Below are 17,826 nucleotides of genomic sequence, written 5' to 3'. Positions count from 1 at the left end.
TTAGGTGCTAATTTCCAAAGCCAGCATGTAGATTGATGCTTATGTTTTTGACTGGACATTTTCAAAATCAAATGCTGTAAACTTAGAAATAGTGGAACAGCAAAAAGCTTCTGTTGTTCTCTTACAGAAAATACAAAAAGGATCTTGACATTGATCAGCTTTCTGCAGTGGGGTAAAGTTAAGGGGGCAGGCTTTTGATTGTTCATTCAGAAAGTCAACATTCAGATGGTCCTAGCTGCCCTGAAATCCACTAGTGTCATAAAAAGCATGTCTGCATACCTGTCACTGATCTATGGATGTTCACATTATAAGAACAGCTTCCTTTCACAAACCTGAAATGAGCTGTTAACTCCATATGTGAGCGCAGTATCTTGAAGCAGGACATACATTTCACTTGGAAGGAGACCTCTTTACACAGAGATATCAAGAGGTTCTTTGCAAAGGATGGAAAAGGTAGTGGATCGCCAGACTTCACTGCATCTGTAAAACAGAATGGTGCAAAGTGCAACCACAGGTTAGAGTTTTCCAATACAATTTCAGCTCTCTGATGACATTATTACTATTGTTACTTGTCTGTCACAGGGTTCAGAATGCAAGTTAACAAATGTCAGCTAAGCTACAGTAACTGTGCAATGGAAGCTGTAACTAAATCCTGAAATTTTAAAACTTCTGTAACTATCTTATACCTGAACCTGTTTGCAGTTTGCTTTTTTGTACTTGGTGACTGATTTTACTTCCCTTTTCCTCCTTCTACAATGCCAGGTCAGTATCTCTTTTAGAAAGGTTCTTACCTTCTCCTCCTCCACCTATCACCAGCTATCTACTCTTACTAGATAAAATTTTGTTTTAAGCCATACAGTATTTTTTCTGAAAGAGCACACAATTTATTTAACACGTTTCCCACATACCCTGACCATCTCTTTCTTTCTTTCTTTCCCATCCTTAATGTTAATTCTTAAATTTTTAGATGCAGGACTTTGTGTTGTTCTGACTATATACTCCACAGGTAACTCCTAGTACCAGCAGAATAAGAAAATTCTACTGAAAAGATAATGAAAAATGGTTTATGGGTTATATATTGTTCATGTTCTGCACCTTAGCAGCCAAATTTTCTTTGACTTTTCTGTTTTAGTAGATGTGATGATCAGCAGGCAGTAATTTGAGGTTATGCCTTTCAGCTAACTTCACTGGCAGATCTCAGGCCATGCTGATGATTATTAATAATGAAGCCTAACCAATGCAAAGTAAAAAATGGAGCACTCGATTTTTTGTTCTGAGTTAAGCACTCTCCAACTCTAAAGAAGAAAACACTAACTTGTGCTTCTAATCTTTTCAAAGCAATAGCTCACCAGTAATCTTTTTTAAAACCTATGACCTGAATTTAAAAGCATCTGCAGTCATCACATTCAGAATTAATAGCTTATTTGAGAATAAAAGTCCATTAGAGTGATAATGCATAAGGGAAAGTATAACCATGCAGCTGACTGTAACTTCACTACAAGAAGGCAGCAGTACTGACTCAGCCTGCAGGGGATTCCTTCAAAGCCTGCCTTTTCTGTACATTTCCTGCAGCCACTCTAGGGGACACCAGAAGTCAAAGATACATTTATGAAGATGAGCAATAACTCTATGAATCCTTTTGGCCACGTAGGCTTGTTCAGACAGTTGCAATATCTAAAACACGGCCACTTAGCAGTTCAGCTAACAGTGAAGTAAATGCTTTAATGCCTATTGCTTATGTCAAAAATTAAATCAGTACAGCTATGTTGGGCATTTAACCCTGTTTGCAACGCCATGATCAGAGAGATCTTTCCTCTGGACTTTGTTAGGCATGGTTCAGGATGTTGCCAGCTCACAACATAACCAGCATTTCAGCCTTCAGCAGCCATGTAGTCCGTGCAAGCCATCAGACCAGCAGCAATGTTCTAGCTAAGCACTCTGAATTTGCAATTATATGGAGAAGACATTTTAACAAGTCTTTGCCATCAGGAATGCAAAGGGCACTGACAGGAAAAATAGCCTCCAAGCATACTAGAGTAAGGGGAAGGAACTCAACAGCCACTCTGACTGGAATTGAAAAGAAATCTATGTGTTTTGCTCTGAGTCTCTATCAACATGCTAAATGTAAAGTTATTCAGGAAAGTAGTTGCATGGAGTCACTAGAGGATGAGAAGCCTATATGAGAGACCCAACAGCATCTCATTACAGCAAGTGTGATAGAGGATTTCTACACAAAAATATCAATTTCAAAGCATCGCATTTAAGATCTTAAAAGAAAAATAAGAATTCATTAATAACAAACTTTAAAACCTTAAGCTTTTTTACTCAGCAGATGAATATAAGTCAGTTCCTATCTTAAGGATGAATTATCAGAAAAAATTAAAAGCAGTACACTTAGTAGCAACATACCACTCAGTTCAGAAACCTGGACGATGTGTTTCTGTTGCAACATATGCTGCCAACACTCATCTCTTTTGGCGAAAAGGAGGAAGCACTTTGGGCATGCAAAGCACTGAATATGCTGTGGAGGAATACCTTTTTTATGCCCATCATTTTCATTTAGCTGGAAGAGAAAATGATCTATTTAGGAAAAAAATTAAGTGAAGAAACCAGGCCCAGTTCTCATGTCCTCCCGTTCCTCTCTCATTTCTGTGCTAATATTTTCACTTTGAGGTTTTCAGCTACCACATCTGTATTTACCTAAAGCCTACTCCTCTGCATTTCAGCTCACAAGACACAAGGAAGTGGCCAAAGTACCACTGTCAAACTGAGCTACATCAACCCTTACTACACTGGCCATTTCTCCATTCCCTTCTTGCACCACTGGGATCAAGTACCTTCCCAGGGACTATGGGCTCCAGCAATTCTTAGCTATTCCCTTTACCCAGGCTCTCAGAAAAAGCTCCCTCTGTCATTAAAGCAGCTGTTTTACCTCATGTCAGTTCTCCTCTAATCTTGCTAACCTCTAACTCACCAAAATGCTGCTCCTCAGAGTAGCCTAAAAGGTCTGTGTCTTCTGTAGAAGTCAATTCCTTCCACCAGCTTTGCCTGCTACACATCAACTTCAGAGCTCTGCCTTCAGGGCAAAAATCCTTCAGTTCTGCTTCTGATATTTTTGCTTGCTTTCTACATCACTCCAAGAATCTTCATTATATGCTTAGAGCTCTGATTAGGATTATCTCCCCACTCCTTACATATCAAAGTAATCCCATCTTCTTGCTGTCTGCAGGAGACACTCATTGCCCTTCCCCACCTTGGCTGCTACTCCTGCTAATGTCCCTGAACACATGAGAGGCACACAGCTTTGAAGCAATGGAAAAAGAGCAGGGACACACTACAATGCAGCCTTTCAGCTTGTCAGGTATGACTAATTATCAACTTATTACTACAAGCAAAATTTAGTCTGATTTTCATAAAGTTTAACACTTCCCCAAATTTAATGCAGCTTCTGGAGACTTGGTGAGAATATTTGTTATGAAAACACTCAATTTTGAAAATGCTATCCACTATCCAATTCAACACCAGACTGCTTAAATAAACACCTTCCCCCCCCCCCCCCCCCCCCCTTTCTGCTGCTTCTCTTTGCTGTCAAGTTATTTCACCCTAACTTCCTGCCTCTACCTTTCACAGTTCTGGAAATGCAGAAAAAAGGGGATATGTATCAACAACACCAATAGATGGACAAGAGGTTCAAGACAGAACTATGGTCCTCTTGAAAGCATACCAAAAATACAACCTAATGGTCACATCTAAAAGGAATACTGTCAGGCTACACCAGCTGTTTGAAACACAGCAGAATCAGAGAAAACAATCTTGAAGAGTAAAAGAGAAGAGAGAAAGAGGGTTAAAGAAAAAACAAAACAAAAAACACACCAAAAATCAATGTATAATTTTAAGTCTTAAACCCTCTACTACATTCAGTCAGGTGAGTTATTTATCCTTATGCTCTTGCCTTAGATAAAAGATGATCATTGTACTGCTGAGAGGTTGCAAATCTTTCACAGCAGATCACACAGGCAAAAGCATTATGTGCGGGTCCATGTAATGTGACTGCTGGGTCACAAGGAGAATGATCAAACCTGGAGAAGAAGAAATAATTAGCAAACTAGTCCCCTATAAATAGTCAAATAGCTTTTTTTCAATGGGAAAAATTCTGTCCTTTGAAGCTATCAGACAAAAATTCCCTATCTAACCAACCTAAACTATAAAAAATCCTTACTTCCCCTATCATGAAATGCATCCTGCACAGAGATGAGTCTCCCTACAGCTTATGTGTTAAAACAGCCACTCGAGAGAAATCATACTGCTTTTAAGGGAACTAACAAAATCCTAATTTCCTACATAGACATTTTAATAATTTATTTATTTTTATCTCCCTGTACTAGCTCTGGTTGGGATGGAGTTCATTTTTTTGTAGCAGCTTGCATGGTTATTGTGTTTTGGATTAATGAACAACAGTGTTGATAGCACAGAGAAGTTTCAGTTATTGCTGAGCAGTGCTGGCAGGCTGTCAAGGTCTTCTCTGTTTTTCAGATTGTCCCACCAGCAAGATGTTGGGAGACACAGCTGGGACAGCTGACCTCAAATGGCCAAATGGACATCCCACAGCATAAGGCATCATGCTCAGCATTAAAAGTTGTGTGGAGGAGAAGGAGATAGTTGGGAAGACAAATGCCATCACTCCAAGTAACTATCACATGTGATAGAGCTCTGCCTGTCAATTCCTTATTTTGCTTTGCATGTGCACAGAGTTTGTGCTTTACTTATTAAACTGTTTTTACATCAGCCCATGGTGTTCCCACCTTTACCCTACACCCCACTGGTGTGAGTGAGTGAGCAGCTGTGTGGGGCTGAGCTGCCTATGGGGGTTAACCCATGACACTCTCCTCAACTTCTCACCATCCTGCCTATGGACACATTCAGTAGTTAAAGGGCAGCATCTGCTGGAATTGAACACTGACACACTGAGCACTGACTAGCAATATCAGCTATGAACACACAGCCTATAGCTTTTGTTCCTCTTTCCCTGCATTAGGGGCTTTTCTCTTTATCTTACCATCAACTTGTGTAAGTGAGCCTTTTGGTTTATTTCAAGTTTGGATGAAGTTATAACTAAACTGGAGTACAGAAATCTGACTTCTCAAAAAACTCAGATATTAAAAAATGCTCAACAAGAGGAAGACAAATTCTGAATTAAAAAAACAAACCACACACACCAAGTAAAAAACTAAACCAAATCATCAAAAAAAACCTCCACGAAGCTCACCTATATAAACTGTAACATATTAATTGGCCCTCAAAATGGAGCTTTGTCAGTACAGGCAGTTTAAAGCAGACTTGATGCTGATGTCCTAAATTAGAGCACATTCTCTATATTATTACTCCTTGCACTGAATTCTTGCAATGTATCTCCTTACCTTTGAAGGTGACCCAGAAGAAGATGCACATTATCAAACTGTCTGTTGCAATGCATCACAGGACAACATTTGGGTCTGCTGTTGACTCGAGTCTGACCTGTCCTCCTAAAATTATCCCTTCTTCCACCATTAACAGAGCCTGGTTTCAGACCTGTGTTCCAAAACAAAGTACTTAACCAGAAGCTGAATTACAGAGGCTTAAGAAAACAACACACAAGCTCTAAAACATTCCAGAATCAAATTGCGGTGATTCTTAAAAGCAAGCTAACAATCTGTCCTTCGATCCTACTACGGTAAGTCTGCTCTTTCACTGTCTCCTCAATTCCCAGTAGTACAACTTTTTAAACAGTTGGACACCCTTCCTCCAGGTCCTCCAGGCAGCTCAACAGTAGTATTATTTTCTTCCTGGCAACTTGGCTTATAAAAAATAACTAACATTGCCTTACTGGTTTTTAGAAAATTTAAGATATGAAGTCTACGTAACAAAGCATTACAAGAATAGCTTTCATGCAAATAAATGTTTAGAAACTTTTAAATTGTATGCTTCAGCAAAATTAATATTGTAGCATTTGGTTATCCACAAGGCACCTGCAGCTCAGCACAATTTTTACATGTTCTACTCTGTAATGCAGGACTTAGAAACCATCACTCAAACTTATTTTTCTATTCTTACCTGGCATTTTTAACCACTGGTCTACACATAACCTTGCAGCTTCTGTATCACTGTGTTCCCGAATAAATTCTAGTTCCTGCAACCCATGAGCATATTGGGAATCAACTTTCTCCTAAGGGAAAAAACATACCAGACAATGTTGTGATCAAATTGAAAGAATAAAAGAAAAAAGATTAAGTATGTATTGCGAAACTTACATATGAGTTCCTAAAAAACACACCCACAAAAGCCTAAGTGCGGGGAAAAATAATCTTACAACTAGACTGACTTCTACTTAATACAATAAAAATGGAATGTAATAGAAAAAAAAAGAAAAAAGTGCTTTCACATTGAAGACTAAATTTAATTCTGCAGCTTGCACCACCTGATGAAGAGTGAAGAGCCAAGCAGGATGAAAATATTTGTATTTAAACAAAAGGATCTTTTAGCCTTCATTCTCAAGCTGCTTTAAAAGCTATACAGTTACCTCTGACTCCACTTTACAGTTGAAGAACTGTATGTGGAGACACAAACAGATTGCCAAATGAAAGTGGAAGAGACATAAGGGGGATGTAGGCCTCCAGACTTCAAGGCTACCTTGGACTATATCTAATCTAGCCTTTTACTCCATTGTACTACAGTTGCATAGTTTACCATAGACTGCAACAAGCTGCAACCATAGTAGAATTATATGATTTTTAAAAGCCTCTAACATTGTTGAGAAAATTAGGTTGGGAAGTCAGCACATTTTCCCAACTCTGGATTAACATTTGTCCCTGTTCAATTCCATCACATTGTTGTAATCACATTCCTTCAAGATGTCCAACTCCCACTGAGAGCACTCCTACCATTAAGCCACTGACTGGATCTCCCAGTTTGTAATAAAAGTAAAAAGTATATTCTTTTCAAATGGCAGCAAAGTGCAACTAAAAACACTGAAATTTTTTTCCCCCACTATGAAATACTACCTTATACAGATTTAATGCAGCAAACAGCTTCCCAAAAATCTCAGACAAAAGCAGATTAATAGCAAGGCTTGCTGCAGGGTGGTTTGTGATAATTGTTATTTTTCTATTAATTGAAATATTAGAATATCAGAATAATTGATACTAAGGTTCCACTGCTATATTTACAAACAAGAGAAGAAGTTTTTGCCAGTGGTTTTCTTTCATTTAATTTTCCCCCCTTAGGAAGTGCAATAAGACTAGAAAATTGATCAGTTAAAAGCCACTGAAAAGACAAAGTCCATGTAGTGCTTCACATGATGCCCCAGAAGCAGAAGTCTAGTTGCTAATTTCAGGTATGCCTCACCAATTTTTTAATTTGCTTAGTAGTGAAAACAAAGATAACTACAAGGCCTTTATTATGCATTTCTTCCAAAATAAAATACATCCAATACCTTAAAGGCTTTGTTTTTCTCTTCTTTTTGCTGTTTCTCTACTTCAACATGGCGTGCCAGGCGATCCAGGGTTGATGCAACTCGTTCCTTCTGGTAGTCAACGTGATCCTTACGCTTGGTATTGCTCTGCAAGTGGAAGGTTCAGCCCTTCTGTGGTGATTGTTACATAACAGACACTAACACAGTGAAAAGTGATGCCCAAGCATCACCACATAATTCAGTAAAGATACTCTCAGCCTGCATTCCATGAGCTACCTTGTAGCCTTCTCTTCCTTTTTACCAGCATCTGTAGCTTCTGTTTAAAACCAAAAATAACCAAACCTCCCCCCTCCACATACTCAAGGCAATTCAGCATAAACACTAGCCTCACCAGGCAGCAGAGGAACCTGCATGATTGTGCCAAGTGTCCTAGAGTCTCCAACAAATTAAAAGTTAAGTTCTTCTATGTAAACAAAATCCCTCCTGACTTCAAAGCCAACATGCAGCCCATCTAAAAAACCTGAAAACTGCTATTGCTCTTTCCCTAACGCTGCCCACTGTCTTCAAAAAGGCAGATCATGAGTTTTTTCTAGCCTAAGGGATAGGCCATATACTGTGGTTTCCTCTTCTTACAGTCAGTTCTAGTAATGATCCCTGTAATGACAGCCTGTGCATGTACAGAAGATCACCTTAAGGAATCAGGTTTATTACAAACATCCTCTGCTGCAACACAGGAAAACAAAAGTCAAAAGACAGTCACTGCTGCCAAAACCAACTCTAGTAGGGTCTATCAACGTCCCTTTCAAAGGCCTTGCAGAGCAGGCAAAATAAGTTTGGGGGGATAGACAAACTGATGAGCCTGCTTCTGACTTGTACATTCTTAGAATGGATTATGAAGGATTAGGCTGAGCTAAACCCAGACTGTCACTGGAATAAGGTCGTTCAACCCATACATTGTTCCTAAAAAGTTATTTTAGAAAGAAAAGGCCTTGTAGTGGACCAGGTATGTTTTCAGGATAGAAACCGGGCACCCTAACTTCTGAGGTTGCATGTAAAGTGACATTTATTTCCAAACATTTTTTCAGATGACTGAAAGACATTAAAGAACCAAGTCATTTCAAGGTGGAAAAAATGGCTCTGGAAAAAGTGAATGCTGTTATTCTTGCTTTTCACTCAACAGCAAGTAGAAAAATCAAAATATTTCAATACTTGTTATTTAGCACTTGTTAAAAACACATCTAACAAGGCTTTTGTGAAGAGTAACTGATGGGAAAACATACAGAAGACCAATTATTTTATTAAACCAAGATATCCAAAAATACATTACCACACACTCACACGAAAATAAGAACTGCTGTTAGGTTCTTCATCCTCACTGCTGATGAGATCAATGCATTCAAGGACAGGCCTTAAAGGTCCCTCCTGGAAAAAAAGTGTTAAAAAAAACTCACACAAAAGCATTAAATTGTCTTCCTTAGAGATAAAATGTACCATCTCTGCCATATACTGGCAGTTTCTTCAAGATATTAACAATCAACTATGTTGGGCAGGCTAGGAAGACCTACTGCCTCATGATGAGTGGCAGAGAGAAAAGCAGCATGGAATCCTCTCTGCTGCTCCTAATGCAGCTCATTCTTTACATTCTTCCACCTTTCAAGGCAGTAAAGCTGCTCAGCTGGCCAGGCATGAACAGTCCTCTGTCTCACTGGGGAGAGGAGGGCTGAAATCTTGGACAGATGACAAAAGCTTCTATGAATCAAGCTGCCAGCCTCCAATTACCCACAAAGAGTAACTCTTTCTGATTAAACAAAGATAACATGGTTTTCTAAATGAAATATTAAAAAAAAAATCCACTGCAGGTTTGCTTCTGTAGAAACTGACGGGCTCTGCGATGCTTTTAAAAAATTAAACCTTTATTAAACAGGTGTTAGCAAGTAAGAATTCAAAGACACACTCTGACCATCTGACTGTCCCATCAGCACAATAATGTGTTTTGAAATGTTCATCTCTGATCCTAACAGCTCCTTTAACAACAGAGATTTTTTTAATTTGTGTTTACTTACTCTCAGGGCTCAACAATTAATAAAAACGTACACAATATTGACAGCTGAAATGCAGAGTAACTTGCTTTCAACCCTAGAAGTACAAGTGATCAAAACAATAAATTTAACACAAGTAATATTACACTTGTTTATATATTACAAGTACCTGTATTGTAATATATAAATTATCATATATTTCTAGATAATAATACAGAAATATGTCTATATTTATTTTATAAATAAATATATAATATAAATATATAAAAAGCCAGAGAGAAATTCTTCATTCTGAATATCTAGTACTTAACACCACAGAGGTAAAGGAAGCAAAATCCTTAATTGGTAACTACTTTAACAAGTGCATTACTTGACTTGGTGTATTAACTAACTCTCCTTCTAAGTCCAATGCTTTTGGTGCCAACTGTGGCAACTTGAATTATCTATTTCTTCACGCAGCATTAAAACTGTGAATTTCTTCACTCTTGCCTTAGCCTTCCCAAGTAAGCAAAATGGAGGAAAGACCATCCTATGTAAAGAACACAGGAATAACAGGTTGCACTGTAGATTAAATCACATTCCTCTGGTGGTATGTAAAGCTTAAAATGTAATGATTTTAAATGGACAAAGAATGTTTTAATGAAGAATTAAAAGGTGGGAAATTATGGAAGAATAATTTTAAGTTTCTTGAATGAGGGAGAATCAGACTACAAAAGCTGAAAATCTCTGGCAGTAGCAGATTGACAAAAAGTCCTTATTTGATGGAGCAAATCATAGTCCTACAGTATGAATTCAAATACCCTAGTATAAGTGAATAAAGTAGAAAAAAACCACCCCAAAACCACAAAGAAAAACTGATCAAAGAAACAAAAAACCCACACCAAAGCCACATCTGACTGTCAAGAAGGAAAAAAAAAAAAGTGAAAAAGGAAGAAAAACACAGATCACATAACATGGCCTACAGCTACTTGTTATCTATTAAAATGAGCACAGGTTGAGATACTGCAGTAGCTTCTCTAATTCAATGTATACAGTACCATCTTGTGCACTGGGTCTTAAAGACATGCAGATAATCAGGAGGCATCCATCTATAACATTTATGAAGAGTCTAAGTTTCCAGTCATACACATTATTATATGGAAATTATGATCTAATTATGATCTAATTATGATAGGGAAATTATGATCTAAAGCTTGCCAAGCAGTCTAGAAATCCTTTTGCAAAGTCCAAAGTCACTTTCACTCAGAGGAGCAAATGAGACCTGAAGACATATTGTTGCTATTAGGTGATGGCCAGGGTCACACACCTTCCCCTCATATTCATCAATTACAATAGTAAGCTACTCATCCCAGGATATAAAGCCTGCAAAAAAGTTGAGCAGAGTCATCTTCCTATGTATAGCAGCCTCTCTTGAAAGCAAGAGTTCCTGGGACCACAAAGGATCCCTATAACCCACAGGCAAAGCCAAAAGATAAAAAAAGAAAAGCTAGCTAGAAGTGTTGATTTTAGTTCCTTTGTTTCAGTTCTCTTTCAGTTACTGTTCTTGGTGCTCCAGCAGCCCTTCAATCCTTACACTTTGGAAGCTATACAAGCTATCCTTGTTTATTGCCCAGCTTGAAGAAAATGAAGCCTATTCAGTCACCATCACAGAATGACAGAATGGTTTGGGTTGGAAAAAATGATCGTGTCCCAATCCCCTGCAATGGGCAGGGACATCTTCCACTAGACCAGGCTGCTCAAAGCTCCCTCCAGCCTAGCCTTGAACACTCCCAGGAATGGGGGGCATCCACAACTCACCTGGGCAACCTGTTCCAGTGCCTCACCACCCTTATAGAAAGGAATTTCTTCCTAATATCTAATCTAAACATACTCTCAGTCTGAAGCCATTCCTCCTTGTCCTCTCACTAGATGCTCTTTTTAAAAGCCCCTCTCCATCTTTTCTGTAGGCTCCCTCCAGGTGCTAGAAGGCTGCAATTAGGTCACCTTGAAGCCTTCTCTTTTCCAGGCTGAACAATCCCAATTCTCTTAGTCTTTCCTCACAGGAGAGGTGCTCCATCCCTCCATCACCCTGGTGTCCTTCTGGGCTCACTCCAACACATCCCTGTGCTTCCTGTGCTGAGGACCCCAGAGCTGATGCAGCACTGCAGGTGGGGTCTCACCAGAGCAGAGCAGTGCAGCAGGATCCCCTCTTCACCCTGCTGGCCACGCTGCTTTGGTGCAGCCCAGGACACACTGGAACTTCTGGGCTGCAAGCACACACAGCTCATCCACCAACAACCCAAGTCCTTCTCTGCAGATGCACATGGATACTTGGGCGTACATAATGAACTTTGAACTCAATCAGTTTTGCCCAAATCAACCAAAATATTAAGATGTCTCAGAGATAACCAACTACTTGTAATTTTTGCAAAAAACCACTATCCCTCCATACAAGAGCCTCTAAATACCCCTGCAGAAAAAGTCAGTATGTTGAACTTCAGCTTTATTCAAACACCATACAAAATGGGGAGGGATCTAGTAATTATTCAGCATATTGTTCAAAAACAAGACAAATCTACAAAAAAACCAGCCACTAAAAATATTAGCATCATTGAATCACTTGACCTTAGTAACATGACTTGTTCCTTCAAGAAAAACATCTTTAGATATGTAGACGTGGTCCCTAGGGACATGGTTGAGTGCTGGGTTAATGGCTGGACTCAATGATCTTAATGGTCTTTTCCAACCTAAACAATTCTATGATTCTATGTAATCCTGCCATCCAGCACCACTTCACTGATGACAGACTGAGGCCAGAACACAGGCAGCATGAAAAACATTCTGCTTCTCTAGGATATCCAGCAGATACAAGTGTCTTAAAGTTATGTTCACATAAAGCATGTCAGCATTAGACTAGGTGTTGTTCAATAAAGAGCACCTGACAATTTGAGAGGATTGTTTAAGGCCTCTAACCCATTATTTCCTTCCTCTTCTAAACTGAGTACAGTGATTTTAAAGAATGAGCAGTGATTTATTCCATTAACTTTAGAGGGACTATTCATAAAGCAAAATGTGATGCAATACAATTACCAGGAAAGTTATCTACAGTCCCCTCTCACATACCTCACACATCACTGTAATACCTCCCTCACCTGCTCAGATACTCAAAACTGCATTTTCTCCCCAGGACCAACTGACATCATCTTACACCCTTCCAAGAAAGTGCACATAAACCTTTAAGATCAAGTTGTTATCCACAAACATTCACAAATGCCACAAACATTCACAAATGAAATTATCTTTATGTTCAAGAGTAATAATTTACATTCAAATATAATCATCATCAGTCAGTGAAGACCCTCTCCTGTTTACTAGACTACTGAAAGCGTATTTTTTACAAAGAGCAGTGTATTTCCAGTGCAAGCTCTACTTACTCCAATAAACTCAATCTCATCTTCACTTCCAGAAGTTGGTGATTTACTCTTGCGAAGGCTGTCAGAGTTATGAGACTCCATTATCTAAACATAAACAAATCATACTATATAATTTCACTTTTTAAGTTTTGTTTAACTATACAGCATTTTCCATTTTATACCTTCTTTACAGTCTATCTGTATTCAACAAGTCTCTATCATTCACTCCCAATTACCAGCGACACCACAAGAGGTGATAAACGACTCTGACTCGAATCACGCTACTGTATTTTTCCAGATATGTAAAACGTGTTTTTTTCTACAAAGCATGCCAGTACCTACACTCCTCCAGCAGCCGTAACTGCAGTGTAGCAGCCCAAGGACATGCCTGAGCCTGAAACCCCAGCAAGAGCCGAGATCCGAGCTCCAGCTTAGCGGCGCTCAGCCACCGACGAGCCAAGGCCGGCCCGTAACAGCTGCGAGCGAGCTCGGGCGTTTTTAGCAGCTGCGGCTGCCTTGGGCCGCTCCAGGACCGCGGCAGAGGGCTGAGCTTCCTGCTCCAAAACAACGGCAGCGGCCGCGCTGCTGACTCACGTTCCCGCAGCGCACGGCCCCGCGGCACTCGGCTCAGCGGGCTCCGCACACCGCGCTGCCCGTGCCCCGCCCGCGACCGCTGCGCTGTAACCGCCGGCCCCGCGGCCCGCGCAGCGCCCCGGCCCCGCTCACCCGCCGCCGGGCCCCGCGGGCAGCAACGCCCCGGCCCGCCGTGTCCCCGCTTCCTCTGCGGCCCGGGGGCGGGGCGAGGGCGCGGCAGGGCTCGCCGGGATCGGGAGGTGCCGCCGCCGCCGCGCCCCGCGCTCCCCATGGCAGGTGCCGGCGCTACCGCGGCAGCACCATGGCGCGGGCCCCCCGGGCTCTTTCCTTCTTTTGGGCTCTCTCCTTCTTCCGGCCTCTCCTCGTCCGCCTTCAGACGGGCAGCATCGAGATCCGGCTCGGAGGGGGAAAACCCGGCTCCGCTTCCGGGGGAGGAGGAGGAGAGAGGGAGGAGGAAGGGCGGCTATTGGGCTGGCAGCCGGGAGGCGGGAAGGCGCCAAAGTCGCCTCTGCGGGCCCGGCCGCTGTGCCGCTATCTCAGCCGCGCTGTGCCTGCTCAGCCCCCTCACGCGGTGCTCGATCCAGCCCAGGTATCTGCAAAGGTCCTTTGTGGAGATCTTGCGGGAGGCGTTGCCAAGGGCAGTGGCGAAGTCCAGATACACAATGGTCGTTTCTCCACTCGTCTGCCAGGGCAATCAGTATCACAGAAGTTTGTAAATCTGGTCAAGCCTGATTTCCCCTTGGTAGAGCCATACTGACAACTCAGTGATTTTCTTGTCACTGAGAGGCCTGGAAATGCTTATTGGGATTTGTTGCTTCATTACTATCCCAGGGATAAGGATGAGGCTGACTGGCCTGTGGGTCTCCCTGCCTTCCTCCTTCCTGCCCTGCTTGAAGATGGAGGTGGCATTTGCTTTCCTCCAGCCTGAGGCACCAGTCCCAGACACCATGATCCATGAAAGATAGTTGGGAGTTTTCTCACCGTGACAGCTCCCTCAGTGCGTGTTGGTGCATCCTGTCAGGGCCCATAGATGTAGCCCATAGATGTAGCATGCATATGCCCAGCCTGCTAATGTATGTATTCCCTGGCTTGGTCCTCTCCCACCAAGAGTACATCTTCCTTGGTCCAGCCTTTTCCCCTGACTTTTGGAGCCTGAATTCGTGAAGACTGGTCTTGCTAGTGAAGACTGAGGCACGTACTGTGTCTCTATATCATCTGTCTCATTTTGCAATGGGCCTACATTTTTTCCTTAGTCTTCCTTTTGTCACCTATGTATTTATAGAAGCCATTCTTGTTTCTTTGACATCCCTAGCTAGATCCAATTCCAGTCATGTTTTATCTTTCCTAACTTGATCACTGTATGCTTGAGCAATGTTTCTGTATTCCTCTGAGGTAAGCCATCCTTTCTTCCATGCTTTGTATGCTCCCTGTTTGTGTTAGAACTTGACCAGGAATTCCTTGTTCATCTACACAGGCCTCATGGCATTTTTGCCTAACTTCTGTTCACAGAGATGAATTGTTCATGAGCTTGGGGGAAGTTATCCTTACATAATAAGCATCTTTCTAGGGCCCCTCTTGCCTCCAGGGCTATATCCCAAGGGACTCTTCCAGGCAGATCTTTGAAGACACCAAAATTCATTCTCCAGAGTGGTGAGCCTGCTTTTTATTTGTCACACTCCCCTCAGGATCTGGAGCTCCACCATCTCATGCTCACTGTGGCCAAGGTTGCCTTGGCCAAGGTTGCCTTGAGCTTTGTATTTCCCACAATCCCTTCATGGGTATAGATCCAACAAAACATTGCTCATTATTGGTCCTTATTGACTCCCCCTTATGACTTGAAAGAAGTTAGCAGAAACTTCCTGGATTGCTTATGTCCTGCTGTATTGTCCCTCCAGCAAATATCTGGATGGTTGAACTCCCACATTAGGACCAGGGCTTGCAAACACAAGGCTGCTCCTATCTAGAAAAGGACTGGGACATTTCTCCATTACAGTGTCTCATAGACATTTCTTTGCTTACATTCAAGAGCTGAAGGTGACCTCTCCTAAGCTCCATCTTCTTGATTTTGTGTTCTGTTTTTGCCACATGCCCTTTGCTTTTTTCTGTGTCCATCAATCCCCCACATGGCTGCTGGTTACTCTCTCACTTAACTCTTAGTTTAAATCTCTGCTTGTGTGGTCATGATCCTACTGGTAAAAATAGCTTTGCCCTGCTTAGTGAGGTGGATCTCATTCTGTCAAGCAGAATGTGATTTGCAAGTAGGGTCTCATGGTCATACAACTCAAAACCTTGTCACCAACACAGTTTCTGCCAACAAGTATTGACTTGTCCTGTCCGTGCCCCCTCCCTGCCAGGATTGAGAAAACATCACTCAGACCCCCACGCCCATGATTCTTGCTATTTATCTGCTACTGCTCTCCTGCTTCTTCATACTTTGCCACCCAAAGTAAAAGTCAGTGTGAATCATCTTTACTCAATGCCTTGGGTTGGAGTAGGCTGAACAGTGTAAATATCACCTGTGAGTTGTGTGTCAGTATAAAAGAGCTGCTTGCACACACTTCACTGGTGAGTGCTTATCAAATCCTGTAAACACAGGAGAGAAAGAATTCAAGGTTGCATGTTGAATTTTGGTGTAATGCAAGAGAATAAACAACTAGCAGCAATATCATATCATGTACTGTAAGGATTGATTAGTGCACTTACTTTTCTTGAAAACACAGTTACTACTGTTAGTTTTAAGCCTCTTTCCATATGAATGTAAAAACAGCTTTATGATAGAAGATAGACATGCTGAGCTGCTAGCTGTATCTACTAGTTATATACTCATTAACAGCTGTATGACTTAATCACTCTTGTTGGAGTGTATAAACAACAATCATTTGTCTACTTTTATTTCATTATTAAAATAATGGAAACCTGACTGCTTCTTGGAAAGTCATTGTTGCTGCCTAAAGTTTAATATTTTGCATTTGTCACTTGAATTTGCTAACAGAACGTTGATTAAGAAGAAATTCCTTGCTTTGAGGGTGGTAATGCACTGGAACAGGTTGTTCAGAAAAATTGTGGATGTCCTATCAATGGAGTGTTCAAAGCCAGGTGTGATGGGGCTTTGAGCAGCCTGGTGTAGTGGAATGTAGGGGGATAGAACAAGTCATTGTTGCTGCCTAAAGTTTAATATTTTGCATTTGTCACTTGAATTTGCTAACAGAATGTTGATAGCAGTCATTCTGCTTGTAGCTTGCATTTGCACTTGATAACTTTTGATTCTTGAGAACAGATAATATGAGGACCTGTGGTAAAAAGTTACTAGGGCAGCATGCTGGAATTATATTTCCAAACTCTGAGACCCTATGCAAATGATGCTCATTTAAATATTTCAGTAGTCATTCATGTAAATGTAAATTCAGAATTTTTCAGTAGTCATTCATGTAAATGTAAAACTCTTGCAATGACCGATCTAAATTTCCTCAATGTATGTAAACAATACAGTTAAGGGAAAAAAATAGTAAGGGAGTTGCCATGCAATAATTTCCAATATGCTAACAAAACTTTGAATTCCAAAATTTGTGTATTTTGTCTAATTCCTGTGAAAGAACAATTGTCAGGCTTTGGGCCAGCTAAGGAATGTTCTCATGCAGAACTTCTTGGGGAGGGTAGGGGCGGTGAGGTAAGGAGAAGTAGGGGTTTTTTTGAGATCTTCATAAGATCTCCAAGTCTAAAGCTCAAATGAAGTCTAGATATCACATAAGATGTGGAAACTATTTCAGAGCAGATGATCTTTATAAACTCAGTAATGCTTTCTAGCAACTAATTCCACATACTCACTGTATGTCCTTAATTATTGAGTAGGTTTAGATGAAATATTATTAGGAAGAAATTCCTTGCTTTGAGGGTGGTAATGCACTGGAACAGGTTGTTCAGAAAAATTGTGGATGTCCTATCAATGGAGTGTTCAAAGTCAGGTGGGGGCTTTGAGCAGCCTGGTGTAGTGGAATGTAGGGGGATAAAACATAAATAAATGAAGTAGTATGGAATGTAATCTTATCCCCTAAAGAGTTGCAGCTGAGCCAATTATTAAGGATTAGGAGCAGGCCTGATGTTAACAGGCCGCAGCTGTAGCCAATAAGAAGAGTGTTATAAAAGAGTGGATTGGTGGGAACTGGGGTCAGTTGGCTCCTGTGAGGACAAGGAAGAGTCAGTGCCTAGAGGAGCTGCCTACAAGAAAACAGCAAGGAAGTACAAAACTCTAGCAATATGGAACCCTTGCAATATAATGACAACAGTGGAAGGTGTCTCTGCCCATGACAGGGGGGTTGGAACTAAATTATTTTTAAGGTCCCTTCCAACTTGAACA

The 17,826-nt window shown here is 41.1% G+C and overlaps 1 protein-coding gene across 2 annotated transcripts in view; it reads right to left on the bottom strand.

Annotated features, from left to right (window-relative positions):
- ZNF451 (zinc finger protein 451) overlaps nucleotides 1–13,841 on the bottom strand; it is a 33,336-nt gene extending 19,495 nt beyond the window's left edge. For both annotated transcript variants that reach the window (XM_036380164.2, XM_036380165.2), the window contains exons 1-9: nucleotides 13,605–13,841; nucleotides 12,900–12,983; nucleotides 8,786–8,869; nucleotides 7,469–7,594; nucleotides 6,091–6,202; nucleotides 5,418–5,568; nucleotides 3,953–4,079; nucleotides 2,410–2,563; nucleotides 333–480 (exon numbers count right to left, since the gene is read on the bottom strand). In XM_036380164.2, the coding sequence (XP_036236057.1) occupies nucleotides 333–480; nucleotides 2,410–2,563; nucleotides 3,953–4,079; nucleotides 5,418–5,568; nucleotides 6,091–6,202; nucleotides 7,469–7,594; nucleotides 8,786–8,869; nucleotides 12,900–12,980 (983 nt within the window). In that variant the 5' untranslated portion in view covers nucleotides 12,981–12,983; nucleotides 13,605–13,841. The remainder of the gene's footprint in view (nucleotides 1–332; nucleotides 481–2,409; nucleotides 2,564–3,952; nucleotides 4,080–5,417; nucleotides 5,569–6,090; nucleotides 6,203–7,468; nucleotides 7,595–8,785; nucleotides 8,870–12,899; nucleotides 12,984–13,604) is intronic.
- Between the last annotated feature and the right edge of the window lie 3,985 nt (nucleotides 13,842–17,826).

The sequence above is a fragment of the Molothrus ater genome, chromosome 3 (genome assembly GCF_012460135.2).
Source record: "Molothrus ater isolate BHLD 08-10-18 breed brown headed cowbird chromosome 3, BPBGC_Mater_1.1, whole genome shotgun sequence".
Lineage (NCBI taxonomy): Eukaryota > Metazoa > Chordata > Aves > Passeriformes > Icteridae > Molothrus > Molothrus ater.
Note: the sequence above shows the minus strand (reverse complement) of the source record. Positions and strands in the feature narration are given on the sequence as shown.